This window comes from Gallus gallus, chromosome 2 (assembly GCF_016699485.2).
Source record: "Gallus gallus isolate bGalGal1 chromosome 2, bGalGal1.mat.broiler.GRCg7b, whole genome shotgun sequence".
NCBI classification, from domain to species: domain Eukaryota; kingdom Metazoa; phylum Chordata; class Aves; order Galliformes; family Phasianidae; genus Gallus; species Gallus gallus.
Genome location: NC_052533.1, coordinates 24,101,678 through 24,127,131, shown reverse-complemented (window position 1 = coordinate 24,127,131; position 25,454 = coordinate 24,101,678). Strand labels below are relative to the sequence as shown.

The window sequence follows — 25,454 nt, the reverse complement described above, 5'->3', positions numbered from 1 at the left end:
AGGCAGAACTAGCACAAAAGAAAAGGTGAAGCTTTTCTGTGTACAGCCGAGCACCTGCAGCAAGCACAAGGATGCAGGATGGGCAGAAAAGGGAGATAATCCAGCAAACGGGGTGGTTTCATTGCAAGCAGAAACTGGAAGAGTGGGGAAACGAAGGACGTAGATAGACTGCCAGGCCTCACCAGTGATGGAAGAAACTTCTGAGGCACACAAAGAGACTGTGAACAATCTGCTAGAAACCAAGAAGTCATTAATTTACCACAAGCAAACACAAAATAAAGGATCCATCCTCCAAAGATGCATAGTGGGCAAGAGCAGATGAGTTTATGAATCCCTTTCATGAGGGATCTCTACAGTCTCACTTTAGGACAATTAAAGACGAGAAACAGTTAATTGCTATGGTTTACATTGTAATCAACTTGGTTTTGAGATTTAGTATCGCTTTCAGCCTTCTTAGCATCCTCACAAAGCTCACTTTAGGGAAGGTGCTGGAAGATCCACCTCAAAGCTATGACTAACATAACCCTATTGCAAAGCAAAACCTTGCCTGACAGCTATTTGCAACAACTCTGTAAATGCTTCCAAGCAACCTTTAGCTACCCACAAGTGACTAGCTCCTTGTCCATGCTGCCAGCCCCCGGCCAGCCTAAAGTTTCCCCAGAAGCCAGAGGCCACGAAGCCACCAGCACAGGCATCGGCAGGGCCAGTGATTGCCATGGGCCTGTGTGCCAAGTGGTGTGCTGCCAAACACGCCCAGACAGGCTGGCTGCAGACGGTCTGCAAACTGTCTGTGAGGCCGAGCGGGCCGTGCCTGTGGTCATTCTGGACACAGCTGCCGGTTCCAGCAGGGTGCTTGCGTGTCACGTTCAGTCAGTCAGGCACCAGAAGCATATCAAAATTATGTTAATTCTGTACATCTCTGACGAAAGTCTTGAAATACAACAGTTAAGCATCTTGCAAACAGCAGTCTGACTCATGGGCAAGAAAATAGCTCGGGGCACGAGAGCGGGTTTCGCCGAGAGGGGTGACGCTAACATGGTTGCCACAGCACTGCGAGGCTGGAGGGCATCTTGCAGCTGCTCGTCCTGGCATCCTTCTTCACTGCACGGCCGAAACTTCCCGTGATTAACAGCACGAGTCGTTAGCTGGGCCGCTCTCCAGCGTCTGTATGGGCTCTGCAGCTCCTTGGTATTGCCCCTCGGCAGCGATGGAGGCGCTCTGAGGGCACCAACCGCAGATTAAAGTGAATAGGAGCGAGAGGCTGCGGGCACCCCCAGGCTCCGAGGCCTCTGCCGCCGCATCGCTCCCGCGGCCGCCGGCCCTGAGGCAGCGCCGTGCCGGGCGATCACGCGGGCCGCGCCGGGCCGCGCCGGGCCGGGCGGTGCAGCCAATGGGCTGGCGGCGCCGCGCGCCCCGTCCGTGCCTGGAGAGCGGTGACGGCCGGCGCTGGCGGGCTGGTGCGCAGGCGGAGAAGCTGCCTGCCGCGGTCGGAAGGGAAGGGAGGGGAGGGAAGGGGGTGGCTGCGCCGGGCACAGCATGGCTGCCAAGGTAAGTCCCCGCCGGCGGGCGGGCGGGCAGCGGGCCCTCGGTGTGAGGCGTGCGGCCGGTGGCGGCGGTCTCGGCGGGGAAGGGGCTGCGGCGGGAGGCGGGCGGCTGCCGGCCGTGACCTCGGGCCCGTCCTTGGCGAAACTTAAGGGCGGGCGGCGCCTCCTCCGCGCGGCCGCGGACCGCCGGCCCCGGGGAAGGGGCGCCGCAGGGCAGCGGGGCCGCTCGGCGTGCCGCGGGGACGGCCGCCCGGCCTGCGCTCAGCGAGGTGCCGGCCTCCCGCCTGCGGGTAGAGAGGCTGCGCGGCGGGGACTTCTCTACCTGCGGGGCGCGGGCCTGCTCTCTGCTCGGAACGCACCATGTGCCCGACACGGCGCGGCCCGCTTCGGGCGGCCTCCCCGGCCCGGCCCGGCCCCACCGAGCGCTGCCGTGCGCAGCTGTTTGCAGGCAGCCGCATTTGGGGCTGCAGCGGTGGGGAAGCCACGGCGGGGCCCCGGCGCGGAGGCCGGCGGTGAGGGCTGCGCGGCACCAGGTGCACCCGGCCCAGCGCGCGGTGCCGGCCGTGTTTGCCTTCGGGCCCGGGCACGGCTGCGGGCCGTCCCCTGCAGCCTTCTCTTCCCTTTTCTCCCTGTGGCTGTGGAGGAATCCTGCTGTTTTCACTTTTGCTTATAATTTCTGACCGGCTTCACCTCTCTCTCCGCTCTTCCGTCAGATGGGTACTGCTCTGCTAGGCTTTTGTGCTGTTTCAGTATAATAAATTAATGTAAATAGTTTTATCAGTAACACGCTTCCACCTCACCTCCCCCACGGTTGGCTGCCTACCAAAAGAAGGCCGTATTAAAAGTGGATATTCCATTCCTAATGACAGACAAATTTATGTGAAAAAATAGTAAAACTTCCAGTAACAAAGCCAAGCAAACACATATACGTGCTCAGACGCTCTGGCTGGAGTTCTGTGCTCCTCTATGCCAGTAAGGCTGTGATGGAACTACTCCTGTCAGCATCTAGCTCACTGGGAACTGAAGTACCTACAGCTATAATGGATTGAGCAGTCTCTTCCTCTTTATTTGCTAACATATATTAAACAGTCATCCCTCAATATTAGGATAAACGAACCTTAGCTGTCTCAATTTCTTTTCTTAATTGCCCGCTGGCCCATACTACCAACATATTAGATACTTCTTATGGAACTCAGACTTGAGTCTTCACTGAATTTATGAACCATAAGAAGCAGTCTGCAGTCCATTTGAATCCACACTACTCAAATATACTTTAAATGTATTGCATGAGTGGCTAGCATTTGCTTAATTGGATATACAGATGTGCTCCATGCCATGTGTATGCATGGTGGCCTTTTTCTTTTAGCTTTGTTTATTACCTGAATCTTTACTGGAATACCTGGGAAGGACTCAACGCTTGGGGAGAAACTGGGCTGAATACAGCATGCTTCATATTACACCAAGCTTGGCAAAGATATACCTAATAAAAAGAATACATCTTTGTTACGAATGTCATAAGCAACTGTGGTGCACTCTGAGACAGAGGTGCAGCACTTTGTACTACTGCAGGGTTTACTGCCCTCAGGTAACTTCAGAGGAAAGCTGTGTACAGACTTGAATGACTTAGGTTAAAAAAAAAGGCAACAAAACCAAGCAGCAGCAGAACCGGGAGCAGCTCGACTGGATTAATTATTAAGTTACCTCGTGAGACTTGAAGGGTTTTTATCTTTTCGAGGTGAAATAGTTGCCGTTAAACTCAGCTGACTTTCTGCTTTTATTCTTGTCAGCAACAACATGTAAGTAGCGTTCTGTGCTCTAACGGTAACGTCTCAACTCAGGCTCTGCAAGCACACACATGAATAACTTTGCCACATAAAGAACTTCTGGGCCTTAAGTTATTCACCTGTGCTTGCAGGCATGGGCCTTGATTTGTGTTCTAACTTCCTCACTGATGCATCTCAGTAATGTTTGCCTTTTTCACCTCAGCCAAACAATGGACTGGTGAGTTGAATGATTTTTCTAAAATTCCTTCAGTACCTTTTCCTTGCCAGTATCCTGCATGACCGCTTCCTTTCATTTTTTTTTTTTAATTATACCATTTTAGGCATATGAGGCTTTGGAATTGAATGTAATTGTTCTTCACTCGCAAGATTTCCAACGCTGACATGTTAAGCTGACTCTTGGAATTCGGTCTATCAAAAGGAAAGCCCAGATGGGATGCTGTTAAGGTTGCATAGTTAAGCACTCAGGGATCAAGAAGTGGGCAGAGTTTGTATGTGTGAAAACTTTTATGTCCATTACAGGGCCATAGAGTTTCCATCACTGTTTGTTACTCAGTGTCATACTACTTGTACAGCGTTTATATGGTGTATAAGTTTTTACCTGTTACACACAGATGTGTGTTTGGAGTCTTCAGAAGTGTTTCCTGATAGTGCTTTGAGAAAACTGAGTTGCAAATTATATTTGCACAAGTGCCCAGTAAAATTAGAGGTGAGATGTTCAGTAGAATTTTAACCTACTGATAACTAAATTGTCTTTCTAAGTGCTGGCTTCGTTCTCTGAATTGCAGAAAACACAAGCTTTATGGAAAGACTATGGTAATGCACGTATAGTGCTGTAATGGGCTTGTACACAGCATCTCATGCTTTATTTCTTCATTTTTGAGTGCTTAACAATGCAAGCACCATGCTTTGTTTGCCCTTTAGTCAGATACCTTTAAAGAGACACGTTACACAATCTAGCTAATGCCACCTGTGATTCACCCAGAGTATGTTTTATAGCTAAATAGGCTGTGGCTGCGGAGTGAACGTAAGCTGCCCTTCCTCCACGAACCATTACACAGTTCTGGCTATGGTGATTGTATCATGCATGTTCAAGGTGTGACTTGATATCTTTTTAAAGTCATACTGCTTGGTAAAATATGAAGTTATTTTCAGTGGGAAGTTCTAAGGTGCTTCTCAATGAAACCTGTTCACATACCTGATTTGGCCTTTGCCACTTTGCTACTTTATCTGTTCAGCTCAAGGCCAGAAACTGATATTTGTAACAGCAGAAAGTATGTGTAATGTTTTTACTTTATGCTTCGTAGCCACTAAGCTATCTTCAAAGGAGTTAAAACTGTATTAAAGCAAATTCCAAACTTGAATGATTTCAGTAGGCACGTTAAGGCATAGAAACTTGTGTAAAAACTGTAGACTTTGCATGGAAGTGTTGTACACCATTGAACTTCATTTCTGCTGTGGATAGCATGTGAATAACTTTTGGCAGTTGTTTTAAGCTGCATAGCACTAATATGGGATAACATCTTTAAGTGCTGTGGTCTGTCTTTTTCCACTGTGATTGTTCTGCATGTGTGAACTTGTATCCATTGGGTTACCTCTATTACCCAGAATGCATAAACTGCTTGTTTAAAAGTGATCGTCTTATCAACAAAGTGTAATATGAATGTCATATGCTAAAAAAGTAGTTGTAAAACAACTGTTCAAGTAAAGCCATGAACCTTACTTCAGTATCCGGTGAGTCTGTTTGCATGCTTCAAATTAAATGCATGCATCACTCTTTTGAAGGACTAGAGCCTGTCTGTCAAAGTGTATCAATGAGTAGATAAGGTTGCTGCCCTTACCTTCTTGACAATATTTAGGATGTTTCTAATGCCTGGGAAATAAACTCTGTTACACAATTTGGGTATACTTAACAACTTTTTATTCTCTTTTTGCTTATATCTATTTTTTTTTAACTGCCTTGGAAACTGTGTCAGTGGAGTTACATGTTTCTGGTAGCGTCATATTTACTGTTAAGGAAGGCCATTAGTGCCCATCACGGACTCCCTGTGTGCCCTGGTGTAAGTGTGGTCCGATGTTTCACAGTGAAGGCCCCAGTCCCACAAGATGCATTGCATTGACTGAATTCACTGGAGTTCTGGCCCTGCCTCTGGTCCTTTTTGTGTGCACAAGTGGCCCGGTGCCATTTGAATTGATGAGGTCTGGGTTTGCAGTGGTTGAAATATGAATACCATGACAATAAGATTCAAGGAGAACATGATTCCAGACAATGCCAGAACCATTAGATCCTGATGCAACCATGCCAGAAGTGCTATCTTGCTATCACGGATACCCAGTATGCTCCTTTTCTGCATCATCCATCTGCATTGCACCTCCTTCATTCAGCTCCTTCTCCCATGCTCCTTTCCCCCTTGCTAGCAATAGATTGGGTTGTGTCTGGATACAGACTGAATTAGCTCTTCTTGCCTTAGATAACACTGTTCTTCCCTTCCTCCTTCAAAATGGCATAGCAGAATTGCATTGTATTACATGGGCCCTCAAAAGTGAACAGGTGAGGGATCCTAGCATCGTGATGGGCTTCTGTGTCCCCAAAGGGAGTGTAGTCCCTTGTGGATAGGCTCCGGACACCCAACAACGCCAGCGACATTGTGGGAAACAAGTGGCTGATGAGTAAGGAGAGAACCTCTACTTCCCCAAATCATCACTCAGTTTGTGCTTTAATAGTGTCATGACACTTCAGTACATCATGGTCACATTTCTTTGGCTGTGATAGCATTGTGTAAGACCCAAGGGGAAGTTACCCTTACTGGTCTGTATGAGTCCAGCACTGCTTGCTGTTGTGTCGCTGGGCGTAAGCTTGTAAATTCGGAAATGCTTTATGTATCATAAAACTCTTTTTTTCACCTCCTCCTCAGAGAAAAATGTGTATTATTTTGCTGCTTGAGACCTTTTACTATGTCCTGTCTTCTTAAGATGCCAGAGTTTATCTGATGAAGAATTTATGTTAATCTTGGTAACTTCATACCTAGGAGAAAGCAAGTGATTTACTCTCCTTCCCCCTCCTACCCACCATTGTCATATGCTTTGTTTCATTTTGTTTCTTTTCCTGCACATTTACCTTCATGGGAACCACCTAACCCTACAAGGTGTGCATCCACTTCCAAGGCCCACTGGTAAGAATAATCTCAGAAAGAATAACCTGCAGGAAAACTCCACAGAGCTCCGTTCTGCAGTGAGCACTGGGGGAGCAGCTGCCCTGCAAAGGAGCTTTATTACACTGTTCCATTTCAGTCTTAGTTGTGCCTGTGTGTTTATGGGTGCTACTGTACTTGCCCCCTTTTCTTTACCAGAGCAAGGTGGGGGCTGTTTTGTGGATTTATGTCTTTAATACATTAGATGGGACTACGTCTTGAAATTACCGGAGTTCTTAGCATGTTTCTGAAACTTACTTTTTCCTCTATAGTGTCCCTTTAAGATCAGCTGCAGAGTAACCTGACTTCCAGGGTAGCCCTGGGAAAGTGTTACTGGGCTGAGAGTTATGCATACATCCTCGCATGCATCTCTTCCATCGTGATACTGCTGAAAAGTGTTTTTAAGTTATCTGGATCTTATCATGTCAGGAAATGAATTCCACTTTCTATGCAGCTTTATGTTCCAGGAAGTTAGAGATGCTCTTGGAAATGTGCTTCAAATGATAAGGCGTTCTTCCTGATGCTGTAATGTAGACAAGCTTACATCCCTGAATGATAACAATCTGTCTTCTGACCAGCTTGTTTAGGCCAATGTCTATTTTATTTATCTATGTTGTCCAAGGATTGTGACAAGGAGGTATGTGATACTGTATTTCCTGGAAGATGGCATGAACGTGTTGCTTAATTTTAGCTCCATTTTTGCTTTTGATCTCTTGAATTGCTTCTGCTTTGGCTATAGAATGGCTTGACAGTACTGAATAGACCCTGAATATTTGTATGTCACCAAACCTAAAGTTGTGTAAGGCTTCTGGGCACTTCTGTAATACCGCTGTTTTGCTCGAGCTACAGCGCAGTCTTCAAAAACATAGCAGCTGATGTTTTATGGTGCTAGATAACTATAGGTTGTAAAATGTAAGATTGCATATTTTCTGGTGCATTCCCTTTCTGGAAATATCTGTATCTCAGTCATTTGTAGGGAGATAAAGAGATCCTTATAAAAAGACCCTATCTTCGATTGCTTTGGAATAAAGCAATTTCATTGGAAGCTTTGTTAAAACACTTAAAGGAACACTGCAAATGCATTTTCATAACATTTTAAAATAATTTCATGCTATTTACAATACCTTAGAAACATGCAATTGCAATTATATTCTTTACCAAAAATGTTACTTGACTTGCACAAAACTCAGTGTATTAAAGGATGAAATTGCTCATAAGGAGTGGGTTGTTGGTATTTTTCTTTTCTTTAAAGAGGTGAAAAAAAGAAAAAGAAACATTTGAGAGAGTGGAGAAGTGCACACATGTACACCAAGCTACGTGCGTTTAGAGAAGAAACAGAAGAAATAGAGCTTGTCACAAGCCTGGCAACAACAAACTCTTCTTACTGGATACCTGTGAGGTGCTTAACCTCAAGTGCTGGATTCACATGCTGCTGATGCCTTGCAGTCCAGGGCAGCCTGTAAGAACTGTTTCTTTGCTGACCAGTGAGTGCACTCTTGGGGTCCCACTGGAGTTCTACCTTGCTTGTTGGTGTAGCTCTTGGTCACATGCAAACTAGAGCCTGGAATGTAGATACACACCTTCTGGCTGTCTGTAGATCAACACCCCATGCCTGGCTCGTAGCCTTTTGGCTTTGGGAGTAGAATTAAGAAGCCTATCTGAGTTGTCCTGGAATAGCTATCTGCAATAGCTATGCCAGCATGCTGAGCAGCAGGCAAAGTGAGCCTGTGGGTAATCAAAAGATAAGGGTGTCCCTGGCAGAGCTTCTTGCATCAGGCCTTGCAGCTCTGTCAGGCAGGAGTACTGTGTAGTTAGTAATACAAGAAACCCATTCAGTCGCTGACAATTAGGGCTCTCAGATGGGAGGGGGAAATTTGCATTCTCTGTCGCCATGTTTATGCATTTTGCATGGCTGATAGCTCCCATCATGCTTTGGGGGGTTGCAGTGCTCACTGTGTTTGTGCATGGCTCCTGGCTGGAGTGCTAATCCCAAATGGTGTCTGAGATGGCTGTGCTGCTTGGTCAGGCCTGCAGTGCTGCTTGGATGTGCACGGTGCTGGAACTTCAGGAATCCTGAAAATCCTAAACCGCATGTGCTGGTTTTGCTCATTGAGGGACAGATTTTGCATTATGCTGTGACTGGGATAGCGGAGTGTGCTCATGGGTCTGACACTGGGAGGCTGAACAAAATGCATTTTGCAGTTATACAAACAAGCGTTTTATTCATAGAGAGAGCAATGAGATTTGACCAGACAGCCAAACCTGTCAAGAAATAATTTTGGAATCTCCTAAATATCATTGTTATTCCTGTAGCTTCAAGGGGTTGTCTGCTCTTGTTTGGAGCCCCAGGCTGGGCCGGCCCTGGCCTCAGGCCTGGCTTCTGGTCCGCGCTGCCCTGCCCTGAGCTGTGGCTGAGCCCACTGCAGCTGCTGTGCTGCTGCAGAGGTGCCCTTTGGCTTGGGGAGACACCGTGTGATTCCTGAACCTCCTGATCATTGTGCTTTGAGAGCCAGCAGTAACCCTGAAGCACTGATTCGACGTGGGTATTAATGAGCGTGCAGCAGCTGTACTAGAGAAATGTAATGGTGCCATGGTGAATTGAAGTGAGTAGCTGACTTGGCAGAAAGTAGATAACTTTGTTTGTTCATTAATTTCTTTGGGTTTGGATGATCTTTTGTTTGATGTTATTTGCCTTAAGTCACAGTAAAACAGCATGGTGCTGTTTGTCTTCCATAGTGACTTAGTATAGCGTAGTTCTGAGCATAGAAATGAGAAGGAATTATTGGTTTCTTTTTTCTATTTTTATTTTTTTATTTAACACAAATTATGTCTGTCCTGGTCTCCATGGATCAGGCAATTCAGTTGTTGACAGCCCTTCATGCTTCGCTCATGATGGGAAGGATAATTGTGCAGATGCTGGGGCCTTTTCCCTTAATGTGGTGCAAGAATATAGCCTTGGGGATGTAACATTAAGTTTGAGAGACAAACTTCCAAGGTTGTTATGGAACTACTTGGTCAACTAATGCTGCTACTGTTTATCTCAGTGCCTGGAGGCAACAGTCAGACTACGTGGTTAGAAGAAAGTAAGAAAATGGAACTGAAACACCAAGAAACCTTTGTCATCATTAGTTCTCTTACACTGTTTTCCTCTTAGATTTTATACCAGGCTCTTTGGAAGACTTTTGTCCCATTTTCTCTGCATAGCCCAGTAACTGCACTCACAGGAATGTGTTTAAAGGGAAAACTTGAATGCAAATTTTCCATAGAAACAGAAATAAGAAATAAGGCTGCTCTTGCAGATGGTGGAGTGTTGTGGTTTCTGTTTTTCTTTTGTTTGTTTGTTTTTAAGGATGTATCTCTGATTGATTGGTTTATATATTCAAGTTTATACCTGCATTTTCTTTGATTAGCCCAGCAAGTTCCAACACATGTGATTTGTGCTGATCAGTTTTAGCTCAGCGTAGAGGTAAATGGCACGCAAAAGACAACTGCAATCATAGCCAGTCAGGTGTGAGGCAACAGGTGAATTCCTAGTTTTCTGAAGCTTCTTTATTACTTCAGAAACATAGGAGAGATAGGGGGATCTATCCCAGTGATGAAGATTATTCAACCTTCCAAGTGAGGCAATAGACTCTGTATTTTGCTTGTTTTTGAAATACTGTTGCACATTTGAATTGGTAGGCATTGTGGCCTTTTCTGAAATATCCATAGGTATATAGATAAAACTTTGTGCCTTTGAGTTTTAGGTTGCTGTTGCCTTTGTGACTGTGACCTTTGTATGCCCTTGTCTCACTCCCTACCATTCCATGTATGACTTATGTTGGTACCTTGTGCATCCCTTCAGCGGGAGGCCCAATCTCAAAGGCCAGAGCTGAAGTGTGTATCTGCCTCGGAGCTTTGATGAGGGCTCCCATCACAGCTCTCTTTGTGATGTTTAGGACTCTGAATTGCTGGGTTGGCAATATAAACCTTTTCTGCTCTTACAGCTGGTATTTATAGGCAGTATTACTACCAGTTTCTTGGATTCTCTTTAGGTATTTTTGTTTCGCTGCTGGTTTTTAGATCTCCAGCCTGAGGTCTGAGTTTGTTGTATTAAATGCAATCAGAGTTTGTTGTAATAAATAGTGCTGCTGCAAGTTATGATTGCTTTCATCACTCAAAAATCTGGTTCCTTTCCTAAGTGACATATTTTCTTTGTTCCCCACAACTCTTGTCTGTGGGATGGAGATGTCCTCACAGCAGCCTGATGCCTAACGGTCTGTGTTCCTTGTCAAGCAATTGAATTGAATTTAGATGTAGGTTTTTGGAGGGGTCTGGGGCTTGCCATCAGTTTGCCCTCCTTAAAACGAAGCTCTAACTTACACCTAAATGTTAGCTATGGCAGCTGAGAAGGCGATACAGTTTGGCTTCTTAACCATGATCTCAGTCAAGCAGTGTCCAAATAGCCTCTTGTTTTCAGAAGATGCTACAGACTTCTGTATGAGCCTGTCTTACCTCCTGAGTCTGATGTTTGATGTTCTTTCTGTTGAGGCAATGAATAGGACAGATGATGACTCTTGAGACTGTTACTTCTTGCTCCACAAACTATCTCAGGTTTGTAGCCTTTCCAGCCATTTCAGTACTCTTTGAATTAACTACTTTTTGGTTAAAAAAAGGTAGAAGCAATGAAATACTTTTAAAGACTACATTTGCAGTTATGGGGACCTACTAGAAGAACAATACGTGTGCTTTCTACAACCATAATTTTTATGTCTTTGATGGAGGGCAGTAGAAGAATTATGAGGAGCAACTTTAATTCCAAAGCTAGAACATGAAAGAAGGTGCTGAGTAGCTGGATGACTGTGGTTATTTGGCAACATTATAGACAGATAGCTGCCTTTTAAAATTATTATTATTTTTGATTCCCTCCTTTGAATGCTTCTGTTTTGGTGCCCTCACATATTGAAGTGTTGGCTGCTGAGCTAAACGGCCATCGAGGATATTTAAGGCGTAACATCTCGGATCAGTTGTGAAACTACAAAGTGAGAAAATAGGGAATCAAAGTCTGAATTTTTCTGGTACATCTGAACAAATTTTTCTTCAATTGAAAACCTCAGGAAAAGGATGAGAGTCGTGATCTGATGTGTTTGAATTCCATCTATTTCTCCAGATGCGAATTATTCCTCCCCATGTTTCTGGTACCATAACCGTGTTAACAGTTCCTTCATAACTGAAATTCTGGGATTTAGATTTGGTTTGTAAAGTGCTGCTGACCCCTCATTTTTCCAGCTTTGTGCACAATTTTATCTTTTCATATACTTCAGTTTCTGCAGCTGAATATTACCTGATCTTTATTTACTGAAGATTTAAAAATGTTCTTTCCTGCAGCCGAGCTTCATTTCCATCTGAGAAGATAAGTTTAAACTTATCACAAAATAGAAGGTTCAAAGAAGGTTCCTTGGCAGTTGGAGTCTTTTTTTAGTGCTGGTTTTGCAAGGAGGTATGGGGAGAACAACATCTAGCACGCTTTGTTCTTTTGTTTTCCTTCCTGACATCGTGTGCTGGGGAAAAAACAATGTCTGGAGATTTGAGAATACGGAGTCATAGAAGGGCACACGTTTTTCTACCTTTTTCTTGATAGTGTTTGCATACTGCCTAAAAGTGCACTTAGTCAACAGCGGAGGATGCTTTCACAAGGACGATCCTGTGCCAAGTGCCAATCATCCAGCCAGTAGGAGGAAGAAATTGTAATTGTCTTCGGATTTAAGTTGCTGGGTTTTATCCCAACTTCTCTGAACTCTCTCAGCCAATAGAACTGTTGGCTTTTTTTTTTTTTTTTCCAGTCAATGGGTATTTAATTCTGGGAAGTTAGCAAATGTGCCCGTTTAATCTTAAGTAAAGCAGTAAAGTAGAATCCTTCTTGTAAGGAATAAATTAGAGCAAATTATTCAGTGTTGGAGTAGCTTGAGCTGCATGTGACTGCATCTTTCATCAAAGACTGATAGCTTTGCAGTTAATCAAAATGCAGGTAACATCTCCAAAACATAAAAAGCCGTCAGCAGGTTCATGACACACAAATTCTACATCTGTGCAAGCAAATCTGATTTGGAGATCAGTATTCAGACGTGTACACGCTGCCGTGCATTTGACCACAAACCTCCAAACCAGAGTGTGTGTATAAATAATGTATCGTGTGTGTATATGCGTAGTGCAGCCCTAACAGTCCTCTTGGGCCTCCTGCGCTGATAAACGACATCTGTTTTAACGTTTCTTCCCATCTCTGCCTACTTGTGATGTTGCTTTGCTTTTTTTTCCCTGCAGCTCTTTTATGCCAGGTACCTGTGACAGCTTCTCAGCTGAGCTCCGGGCTGGCGTGTGATGTTACAGAGAGAGGATGGGGTGTTGTCTTCTGTCGGTAGAGCAGGAGGTTCCCTATTGAAGGAATTAATTGAAAGGCATGTTCTGCAGTAGGAGTCAGACGTTGTCATCTGTCCTTTGCTACGTGACTTTCCTGTCACATCCATCCATCACATGACCTCATACGTAGGTCTAATTTTAGGATAGAAGGAAAGAGGTCTGAAAATTAATATTACTGAGCAAACAGCATTGTCGTTGTTATCATCTTTCTGTTCTTTGCAAAGATGGCCTGTTTCTACTTTTTCTTCAATCCCTGGCTACTAAAACCTCTTGGTCACGTATTTTATTATTGTAGGGCTTTATCGCATTTGACAGCTACTGTTTGATGGAACATCACTGATTTAACAGATCTTTGGCAGAGGAAACCTTTAAGTAAGGCTCTGAGTATGAAAAGCCATTAGAAAAAAAGTGGTATGTAGAAATACTCTGTCTGGCTGATTCCTGCTCTCAGCCCATTGTGCAGTCTGAATCTGACTTGAGAAATCTTCACATGTTTAGGGGAAGAAATTTTTGAATAATTTCACATTTCCATTAAAATAGTTTTTGTCACTGACATCAAGTCAGCCTTCCTCCTCCCTGTCACTTCACCTGTCTAATGCTGCTTGCCATTGTGTGTCAGTCTGACTGGAAACTGCTCCGTACAGATCAGGAATTAGTTCCGTGTTGATGCTGTTCAAAAGGAAGAAAAACATGGCAACAACAAACTTTCTACAGTTGCTTTTACTTCGTTCACGTGTCCAAATTTCTTACTTGAGCTGCATCTTTTCTTTCAAGATTGACAGGTGTGAAGTGGTGGGTGTGATCTTTTCTGCCCTGTGGCATTGCACTGCAAAACTTTTGGACTTCTCTTTTCTGCTCACAGTGGAAAAAAAATGAGAGTGACTGTAACCTCTTGCGATTGGCATTTGGTGATTCGTTATGTGCAACCTATTGATTGAGTACCTGTTTTGAGAATAAGGCATACACAATCCTGCTTGTAAGTATTCAATCCAAATACTGTTCTGTAAATATTCATCCCAAATCTTATATAATTAACATAGCACCTAACAGTTCCTCATCTGATGTGCCATCAACAAAGATGGTAAACCGGCTTTTTTTTCTTGTGGATGTGCTGGGGGGAAGAAGGGAAAGGGCACTTTCAGAAATGGTGAGAGTAGCTTAGCAAAGGATGCATGAAAAGAGAAGAGGAGGCTCAGGGGAGACCTCATGGCACTCTACAGCTTCCAGAAGGGAGGTTGTGATGAGGAGGGGTTTGGCCTCTTCTCCCAGGCAACAAACAGGACCCAAGGAAATGGCCACAAGTTGTACCAGGGGACATTTAGGTTAGACATAAGGAAAAGCTTTTTCTCTCAGAGAGTGGTCAGGTGCTGGAATGGCCTGCCCAGGGAGGTGGTGGAGTCGCTGTCCCTGGCAGTGTTCAAGAGGCTTCTGGATGAGGAGCTACGAGATATGGTTTAGTGGCTTGTGGTAGCAGTGGTGATGGGAGGACGGTTGGACTAGACGATCTCGTAGGTCCTTTCCAACCTTTTGATTCTATGATTCCATGATTCTATGAAAAGGCTTTCAAATGTTTTCTTCTTTTTTTTTTTTAGGAAGTTCTATATGTAGTATGTGTTTACAGTTCTTTTGTGGTTTTGAAAGCGTGAGAGTACTTTGTGTTGTGCGTAACCCAGAGTTTGATTAAATAAATTTATATTCTGGCAAACAAAGGAATCTATAATAAAAACTGCTCTAAGGTCACTTGATGTTTCTGTTCACTATTTGAAGGTTGGCAGTTTGTGAAGGCCTTGAGGAGTAACCATGGATTGATCGCCCCAATTCCATGAGGCAAAGCATTCTTCTTGCATTCCTATGAGCTGGATCAACTGGTCAGAAAGAAAGATGCTTTTGGAGTTTCACTATGTTTTCAATAGTCATTGACAGAAGGGAAGTATGTTGTGAGCTGATAGCAGTAGCACGCTGTGGGATGGCAGGCATACAGCTCTCAATTCCCTTTGTGATGCCTGTGAGCAAAACGAAACAGCTCCTGGATACATTGAAACAACAGTGCTGAAACTTGTCTAGTATTTTAAATCCTCCTCCATGTTTGTCTCATCCCGTGTTTTTAGACTTCAGTTTAGCCGCACTGCTCCCGAAGAAAAGGGAAATCTTTCTTGACAAATGGAATTGATTTTATTCTGCTTTTCTCTCTCCAAAAGATGCCTCTGTGAAAGTAATTTTAGAATTTTTCATTCTCCTTCTAGTTCCTACCTCTAAATCAGAATGCTCAGTTTGACATCATCATCGTTTCCGTGGCAACCAAATGATCTCATACGAACACTGTCATGACTATGCAGCACCAGTAAATGTGATGTTTTAATGAAACAGCTGTTACTTTATGCAAATGCCTGTAATAACAGAGACTCGCTAAGGAGAAGCCAAATCATTCAAGCTAAAATCAGAATTGATTCTAATTAAAATGTATTAAAATGCTGGAAATGTTTCCCCAGGTTCTTAAGGAGATGAGAGGTTTTTAATTATTGTTGTCAGGTATCTTACAACTTTTTCAATTTTGTGAAGTTATTGTGAACTCTTCAGTAGTTTTGGCTGAGTTCGGATCAGCCTGTAGCTGCATTACATAACTGAGTTAGGTCTTCATTGGGTTGTTTGCCATTTCCACGTGAACCCATGGATTGGTTCCAAGTACACTATTTGGAAGCTTGAGCTTTCTGCTCAGGCTCTTACCAAGAATGAAGGTCATGTTCCCACAGTGGCCTGTAGCTGCTGTGTCATCTGCTAATATTTAAACGGCAGGAATTTGTTTATTGCTAATGCTGAAGATAAGAATTGTAAAAGAAAGTGTTATACTTCCTCTGCTCTGTAATTGCCCTGTGTTTAGGGATGTGAACTCATAATTGAAAACTGATGCCTGTGCGATGGGAGTTGGGCAAATGGTGACACAGCGCTTGCAGGAAGAGAGCATATCTGCACGCTCATCTTTAGCATAGATATCGTGAGATTGCAGGTGAAATCTGTAGGAGAGAAGAGAGAGCTTCTGTGATTCAAAGTCCAGATTCCCCACGTACAGAGGTTCGATTGTGTTTAGCCATGAAAGGCGGGGGCAGCTGCTGTCATCCTTCCAGCTGTCATGGAGCGTGGGTGTGCTCCGCTGCACTGGATGCTGTGCAGATAAGAAAGGGCAAAATAAAAGACCCCACGCTTTTATTTTTCCCCTTTAAAAAATCAAAACAAAACAATTCATCTTTAAAATAATTTGTATTTCAGTAGCACAGGGTTATTATTTGCACAAGTATCTGCTGAAATGCCGCTGCTATTTTTATTAGCTCAGAGGAAGGGTTGCTGGTTGCAGGACTAAAGATTTTCTTTGAGTCCCATCATTTATAGCCTTCAATAAGTTCGCTTCGTGCGTATGATGCTGTTTCCATTATGCAGTTGTCTTTTGTTCTTTTAGAGATTGTACAGTTGGATCCATGCGTACATAGGGATTCATGCCCACTCCCACACCCTTCCCAGTTCTGTGAGCTACTGAGGTGTAGCATTTTGAATAGACTTGAATAGATGGATTTGATTATAAATAGGATCTTGGAAAGTGAACTTCTGTGTTCAAAGAAGAAAACACAACACTGAAACAAAATACATTTACCTGTCAGTTATTCCTACCTAACTCCTGTCACACAATTATTAGTCAAGACATGCAATGTATAGGAACTTTTCTCCAGCTCAGTTCTTTCAGTTGCTTATTCATGAGTGTGGTGTCACAAATAAAGGCAGTTACTCTAGCAACACCCTGAGACAGACCTTTCCACAAGTTTATAGACACATCCATAGAACGTTTTGTTATTTCCTTATAATTACAGGATTACTGGTTATCTAAAGCAGAGCATTTTGTGTTGAAACCCCTCTATGATGCTGCTGCCCATTGCAGGTTTGTTTTCTTCAAAGGGCAGGAGGTTCTCACTTGCTGCTGTAAAACTGTTCTGTCTACTCAGAGCATATCCTCCACTGCACTCACAGTCCTGGAGAAACCTCTTGTAACACTGTTCAGGGAGTTTGTGGCTAATGCTGTTTCGTATCTCTTTTCTGCTTCTTGCAGTAACTAGTTTTGGTCTTGCTGTCACACTGGAGAATTTTGCTATCCTTTTGTTATGTCCCTGATAGACGTAAGCCTGGACTTTAGCTCTAGAAAGTGAATTGCTAGCACTGAGTTGGCTGATTTTGCAAGTTGAATGTGAGGGAGATCATGCCATGAGCTTATGGCCAATGCACTGGTTGTGCAATAGCACTATTGTAAGTCAACAAACCCTGGGAGAAGCAAAAGGTAATGTCTATGAATTGCACTGAGGGAGCTACCAAAGTCATGTTAGCAGGTTGATATTTGTGGTGTTTAGGTATGTCTTCATTTCTGAATGATGTAAGAAAGCAAAAGAAGGAGCAAAGAAATAGTGTTAGCATCCATCATACCATCTGTCTGTTGTGAGCAAGAGGGGTATTTTAGAAAAATGCCCATCAGTGGATGAAAATGCCATTTGACTATTCTCATTTTGAAATAAGTGGGTTTTTTTTAATTAAAGAATTCCTAATATTTCTTATGTGTAATTATTACATTTATGCAAATTTGTCTCTAGTTTCTTAACATTCACTGGGATATGTTAATAGCAAATAGTGACCATAATGAAGTAGCTTGTTGATGGATCTTTGGATAACAATATTGAAGGCCATCTGGGTAAAATCATGTTGTAAAATAGCTATGAGGTTGGAAATACTGCTTTGAGAACAAGATGAACTGATGTAGTCAGAAGAGCGTAGCACTTTGTGAGAGGTGGCGAAAGTGATGGAAGGGCTGAGCTTCTTTTAGTAACCTGGACGTGGAAGACAGATTTATTTATTTTCTCACAAAGAGTTGATTTTCAGGTTCAGTTTTTCACTGTAGTGTAGTGCTTTGCATTGAATTGTAAGGATTACCACAGTTGCATCTTAGTCCTAGTCCGAAGGCTGACTGCCAACTAACAGATGAGTTTGTTCCTAACTCTGATGTTGTCTTCTGATATGTGCTTAAAGTTTGAAGCGGGTAGCATTGGTTGCAGTGTGATGCTTTTTCCTTTGCTAAACAGTTTTGCTGAGCAGTGACAGGGCGTAGCTATTTTTACTTCAGTATTGGGCTAGCAGTATAGTCCTTCTGCTTTTCAAGCCTTCAAGTAGGAAAACTACAGGATTACCCTGTCAAAATGTCTTTTTACATAGAAAGAATTTCCTGTTTTGGGATATACACCAATTTTCTTTAAGGTAAGAAAAACTTCCACCTGTTTGCTGTACCTATTTAGAAGCATTTGACAAACTGATAAATCGTGTATTTGCAAGATGACAGACATTTTCCAGTGTGTATGTAATTCATAACTGTGTTCATCCCTTGATCAGTCTGTATGCAAGAATACCACAGTTTATTGGGAATGTCCTTGTGTGAGAATCAGCTTATGAACAAGCCAGCTGCATTTGCCTTGGGGCTTTGAAAATAGGATCAAAGATATCAGGTAATTGCCCAATAAAGTAGATCTCTTAGCTTTGATGCGCTTGGGGGAAGTGAAGCTTCCACTTACCACAGTGCAGAAGCTGGACTGGGAATTGTCCAGACATTTGTAATTGTGACAGATTGAAGATGAATGACATAGTTTTTCTTGAGGTTTGCTGTCTCCATCAGCCAGCAATTTTTTTCTGCTTCTCCATGATGGGAGGCAGGCTTAGCACAGTTCTAGTTTCAGCAGTGTTTTTTCTGTAGCTCTGCATACTAAATCAGCCTGTAGAATCCAAGAAGATTTTGTTGATTAGCATTAATAACATTTATTTTCCTTAGCTTGATGGTCAAGCTCTTAGGTGTTACTAGACAAAGGAATATGGTAACTACTGTGTGGATTGGTAGGCTTGCACTTCTGCGAAGTGTGATTATAAGCCCAGTATGTGCAATTCTGAGGATGAAAGATGATTTTAGAAAATATATATATATTTGTCTCAAGGCTGACCGTGCTTTGACTCATTGGATTGAATGTAATAGAAATACCTGCTTAGTTGTTACCAGCTGCCTTTGGGTAGATATTCCAAATGCCATCTAATTGTATTTTCACAGTCAAGCCCTTTTGCTTGGATTCTGTGCAGAAGGAATGACAGTGCTTTTACTGAGGTGCGAATATGCAGAAGCATGTTGGGCTAATGGGAAATGATGATTGAGGCAGCTGAAATAGGAAACAGTGCCCTGACAGGTAGTGCAGAAGCTGCAGCCTGTGATGCTGTGTGGTGAGGGAGAGTGACCAAGGAGGACAGAAAAAAATTTGTATTTGTATTAATGCTAGTGTAAATATGGAAAAACGGTTATTCCTGTCTACATCGGCATGTTAATTGTATCAAAATACAAACCTGAGTGTTGTAGCATAGTACACGGTATTCATGGAGTTCTGATGTCCATTCCGACTTGGCCAGTCAGTGCATCCTACCTGGTTTCCAACATCCCAGTCACTCATTTAAGCAAGACTTTAAGGTCAAACCCTGGCTCGATCTTCTTTGGAGTTGTGTGTTTTGTGCACATCTGTAGACTTTCAGCCAGAGGAAACGTTGCAGTCATCTGATCTGACCTCTTACATAAACCGGGCTGTGTGCGTTTGAGTCTTACAGGTGGACTCAGTAACTGATGAAGAAACTAAAGAACATCTCTAGAAGACATGAGGTTTCAGTCTTGAATTGAGGGCTTTCAGTGGTGCCAAGTACATTGCTATCTGTAGTCATGTTTAAGAAGGGAAGTACTTTAAAAAACGCTCCTCATTTCAATGTGATATCACTAAAGTTTGTGAGTACTTGTTAGGCCTTTCATCAGACGTAAATGTGCTTATAGATAGCGTGCTCTAGAATTAAATGTACTGAGCTCCCCAGTTCTGTTCTTGAAGAAGGATCCAACTTGGAGTTAGGAATTGTTAAAAATAATGAGGTAGAGCGGAGCATCTTTACCTCCCTCAACTTTTCCCTTTGCGCTTGAGCTGTATTGAGGTTAATCTGTGGGAAAGAAAGCTATATCTCAAATTTCAAGATCTTTGGTTGAGACTTGCTGTTGTTCTAATAAGCTTTCTATAATAAAGTTAAATTAACATCAGGGTGCAAGGGAACCTAAGGATATGAACAGCTCCATTATGGAAATCAACCTGTGTGCTCCTGGCCCTCATGTGAAGAGCTTTCTGTTCTCCGTGCACCCTCTGTCTCCCTTTGCTGAACAGTATTGCAAATGGGAGGACATAGGCGTATTTAACTCAGTCCTTACATTGCCTGTGGTGCACAGTGCTGACTGGTTCTTCATAACTTCTGATTTTCTACCTTAGGAATGAAGATTCCTGCTGATGTTTTCTGTACATTATCTGTCTCTTTTGTAGCACGTCCTCGCTTCGCTATAGTCCTGCAGCTTAATTTCTGTAATGTGTTGTCATCTTTTTATTTAAAGAATTGTTAGTTGTTGGAGAGCTTTCTTCACTAAATCTTTAACTTTCTTTTTGTTAAATTTCTGCTTGCATATGTGCTTCTTGGCATTGGGTTTAACCCGTCTTCAACTGCTAGCATCACTGGGAGCAATTTTCAGGATAATGTTGAAAGCAATATTTTGACCTTTTCCAGGAGAGGAATCTGCTAGTGACGTTTGTCATCAGGATCAGTTCTTACGTCTGAGTGCAGCTTGAGCTTTGCCCACAGCTGAGCATGGGTGGAAGGCTGAATTAAATATTACTCTTCACACTGGTTTGGCTGCCTTTGTACAGCCTTTCTGAGCTATGACATAATGCAATAGGGGATCTTTTCCTTGCTTGGGATCACAGAGGCCTTTCGAAGTGAAGACTAGTGGGTGACACGTGAACAGAATCATTTGTTCACTGATCTAGCCATCTTCAGCCTGCCTGTCAGTACATAGTTTGAAGGAAACATGCTGTAAAAAATACATATATGATGAATATTTTGTGTATATATATATATATATGTATATATGCACGTATGTATAAATGACAGAAAGACTGAAAAATGGCACAAGGGCCATGGGCGTGTTTCTGTCTCAGGTTTCCCAAGATTGTTGTTGGTTTCAGTGAAATCACAAAAACAAAAATAAATGGGTGTACAGCTATCAGCACATACCTTTTCCCTTTATTCTATTAATTCCTGGTTTCTTTATGTGCAGATTTCTGAGACAGTATAAAACTTAAACTTTGATACAGATGAAGTGTGATCCTTGTAGTATTTTTAATGGATATAGATGGTTGAGGTATGTTTTATTCGCCCATACTGTGGTATATGTGGTATCTGCAGTATACAGATGTATTTTTTTCCCTCTCACAAAGTTCCCAGTTACTCACGGGGTTAAAGTAAATCTCTGCTTACTACACAATGATTGCACTTAGAACAGCTTGTGCTGTGGAAAATAGAGACTTTTAGATTCCTAGCTTCACCGTTATACTTTGATTTTTCACAACTGCCTCCACACAGATTTCTGTGCAAACACAGAATCGGATCTCCAGCTGTGGACTTTGTCACTCGAGTCCCAGGGGAACTGTAGGAATCATAAGATTCCATTTTCATATACTTTTCTTAAAATATTCTATGGATTTTTTTGGGGAGAGGGTGGGGTGAATTCTTTGGATATTGTTTTTTTAGTTTTTCAGTGACCCAATTAGAGTGAGGAAAAACATACTGAAGAGCTCTCAGTAAATCTATGGGTGAGGGTCTAATTATGTTGTAGACTACTTTTTACCCCTTAGCTGTTTTGTGCAGTAGTCTAGTGTGGTATTAGAAATGCACTTGCAGTCTACCTCATATATCCACCATAACGGTTTAGTATTGTTTTGGAGAGCCAAGAAAATGGGTAGATGTGTTTTATTGATAAATTATATGATGCTTAATTGTTAGCTGAGGATAAGATTTGATATCCTGCCCTTTTGCTGTTTGTTCCTTATTAAAGAGGCATTTTCAAAGTTTTTGAAAATTCAGGTGCTTTCAAAGTAATTTTTTTCTTGGATTACAAATAGATCAGTGTGCTGAATTGACTGTCAAGAATGGGAAACTATAGCAGGCATAGACAAAAGGGATCAGTCTACTTAATGCCAAATTGAGCAAATGGGTGGCATGGTACATAAGTGAAGAAAATGCTGTTGGCCATAGTGGATGTATAATATTTAATTCAGTGGGGTTTTTTTTTTTGTGGAGGAAAAAAAAAAAACCCAAACCTTTCTAATTATTTTGTGTTTGTGATGATATGTGTAACTTAGATTTTAGTTGTAAGTAGCTGGTTGTTTAGTCTGCAGAAAAATCTGGATCCTGTGCTTACTTTGCCATGTCAAAAAGCTATACAAAGTTTAAATACTTTAAAATGTTGCGAATATGAGGTAGAAATACCAATAAAATCAATGCTTACGTTGGAATTTGGTCTTTTAGGAGGCTGTATTCTTGGGCAAGTTTGTAAGTCTGAGTATTTTATTCTTGTCATCTATCAGTTGGGGGCTGCATTTGGTACTCTGAAATCCTTAGATGAAAGATGCTGGAAGTATAAAAATCTATATGGTGAAGGTAGTAAATGCCGATTCCCAACAGAGAAGGATGTTGAAAAGATTTCATGCTTGAATATCTATATGACTTACTATTGTGTGCTTGTTTAAGAACTGCGGGGTTGCATAAGGGAAGCAGTTAGAACAAAAACGTTGATTAACTTAGTATAAATGTGGAATGAGTAAAATAAATATGACCATCTAAAGCAGTACCTAATTTATCAAAGGTGAACAGTTGTTTTCATCTCTCATTCTGCTATTTGAATTCTTTCTTTTTAATGACACTTTGACATCTTTTTAAAAAATTATGGATATTAATATAATTGTATTTACTTGTAGGTGGCTCTAACCAAGAGAGCTGATCCAGCTGAGTTGAAAACAATATTTTTGAAGGTATGTATAAAGTAAATATTTTACTATTTCCGCTTAAATTTTTCATATCTTTTGCTCCTTTATTGCAGCATACAACTCTTGATAGTTTTTCCAACCATTAATCATTCACTGTATTATTACCATGTTAGACTTAAATACCATTATCAGAATTGAACAATGCTCACCAAGAAGTCAGATACATTCCTGAGTGATTATTGTATTGACTCAGATGAAGTATTACTATCTTAGAGAAAAAAAAAACCACATTATTCAGAAAATGGGGTGGGAGTTTCAGTATTGTTCCTGCAGATGGTAAAATGTTAGTGTAGACACCTTGCTGTTAGACCATTTGGTAAACTTTCTTCTCCTATCCTTGCTGTCTTCCTTCCATCAGGGTTATTCCTGCATCTTTAATTTGGAGAACTGTTGGGAATATCATGTTTTGAAGTGGTAGATATATTTATTATTTAATTTAAATTCCTTCTGAGTTGAGTTGACCTGTTATAGAAATATGCAAACAATGAAGTCACTTGTGCATTTGCTTTGTCTGCTTGGAGAAGTGTATTACAATGTTTTGCTGGTACATGGCTTTCTTTGACCCGTTACCTAAACATAAAGAAATCTTACCAAACCTCCTGAGTTTTACAGTACAGTGTCTGCACTAAATTGGTACTCTGATATAAAAAAAGAAGACTAGAGTTGGGTTAAAACTCATAGAACCATAGAATGGTTTGTGTTGGAAGGGACCTTAAAGATCATCTAGTTCCAATCCTCCTGGTGTGGGTAGGGCTACCAGCCACTGAATTAGTATTTAGTGAGCTAAGTGCTGCAGTGCTACAGGGAGACTCTTATATCTGAATTATTTTTATGAAGGGCATGAGCACCGATGGGAGCTAAATCCTTTCTAAGTTCCACCCTCCTCCTTCCGTCTCTCTGTCATTCCCCAGACTCCCTGCACTTCTTGGCGTATTTTCCATTGGCCCTTGTGATCTATTATTAACAATGTGTGTAGGTGTCACTATGTATATTGTCAGTATTTATAGTTTTATCATATACTGTCAGTATTTAAAGCTCTAAAATGAGATTTGCAGTTGTGAAAGCCAAGATTTAACTTATTAAGCCCTGGAACTGCTATCTGTCAGGAGACTGAAAAAGCTCTTGAAAAAGAATGGGATTTTCATAGGTCAGTTCTTGAAGAGCAAGACTAAGGCAGCAGAAAAAGCAGATGGAGTAGACTTCTGGCTCAGGAAGATGGTAGTACAGAAATAGTGCTGCTTGCTGAGAGGGAAAAAGGGATGAGTGAGTGCAGTATGTTGAGTGTGGTAAGCTATGGCCAGTGTTAATTAAGCTGTTTCAGATGAACGGTGGGGTCAGTATAGTTGCTTCTGCAAACTGTGAGGCTTACACTTATAAAATAACTTGATGCCTTTTTGTTTTTTCTTCTTCAATAAAGAGTTAAAAAAAAATAAGATTCCCAAATAGAAATGGTGCCCACTGTGTAGAAATAAATATGTGGCTAGCAGTCTAATACAGCTGATTACAGTGAGCATTTTTAATACATCAAAACCCCAGTAAAGTGTATGCAGATCTTATTAAAAATGGAGTTGAACTGGTTAATACTTGGGTATCTAAGAAGTATGGAAATAAGTCACCAAAAGCCATTAAGTACTATTGTATAATATCAAATTCTCTGTGGGTATAATTGCCAAAGTGGTGAAAAATACAATGTAAAGAACCATTTCCTAATGCCTCTCCTCCAAAACCAATAGAATTGATGTTTTTCTCTTTTTGTTATGATAATTTCCAACAGTAAGTCTACTTTTTCTAAGTCTTCTACCACAACCCCTAAGAGATTAGATTTTAGTCAAAGTGATCAAGCTGACATTTTCCAAGGTCATTTTCTATATGTAGTATAGAGTACGTGATTGGATTTCAAATACATCTGAGTAAATCACAATGACAAGAAACAGGGGGACACTGAAACCTTGTGCTGTTTTCTGTTATTGAGTGCCCTAGCAGGGGGTTAGCCTGGAAGAAAAAAAAATGAAATATAGAAGCATAGACTGTCTGACTTATTTGATTTGTTTCTCAATAGCAGCTGTGTTAAAAGTTTCTGAGGCTGGGTTTCTGAAAGATTCTGTCTCCCTGCAAATGATTACATTGAAATCAATTGATCTGCTAGCTCTTATAAAAGTATACAATTGAAAATTCCTTGCAGTATATCAGCTAGAAAGCGTGCGACAGAAACAGTCTATTGAAACACGAGTCCGTAAATGCTAACCAATATATAGATGCCAAAGCAAGTCGTGTATTGTTTGGGCTTGCTTCCCTGAAGTCTGAATCCTTGAAGATATTGTTGTACCTGAAGACTGTATTTATATAGCACTAGAAGAAAATAATCTACTTACTGTTACACTTTGGCGTCCCTCTGAGAGTGATATGCCTACTGCAGCTATAACGCTGCTCTGCAGGCACCAGTGCAGCTCTGAAATGGAAACTGGCGGCTCCTGCCCTTAGCAGAGGCTCAGGAACATGAAACAAAACGTGTCTTTGAAGTATGCTACAAAATATCAATAGGCTTCTAATTTATTTACTGCATCAGTACGGATAATGCTC

At 41.9% G+C, this 25,454-nt stretch overlaps 1 protein-coding gene across 9 annotated transcripts in view; it reads left to right on the top strand.

The window, feature by feature from the left end:
* The first annotated feature begins 1,502 nt into the window (after positions 1–1,502).
* Positions 1,503–25,454, top strand: part of SLC25A13 (solute carrier family 25 member 13) — a 93,875-nt gene continuing 69,923 nt past the window's right edge. The window contains exons 1-5 of one of the 9 annotated variants that reach the window (XM_046925894.1): positions 1,503–1,548; positions 3,531–3,545; positions 6,971–7,153; positions 7,769–7,975; positions 22,806–22,859. In XM_046925894.1, the coding sequence (XP_046781850.1) occupies positions 7,943–7,975; positions 22,806–22,859 (87 nt within the window). In that variant the 5' untranslated portion in view covers positions 1,503–1,548; positions 3,531–3,545; positions 6,971–7,153; positions 7,769–7,942. Of the gene's footprint in view, positions 3,341–3,459; positions 3,546–3,648; positions 7,154–7,768; positions 7,976–8,376; positions 9,120–22,805; positions 22,860–25,454 lie in introns of those variants that run through there. The other 8 variants (XM_046925891.1, XM_046925889.1, XM_046925900.1 and 5 more) reach the window with 8 other exon arrangements.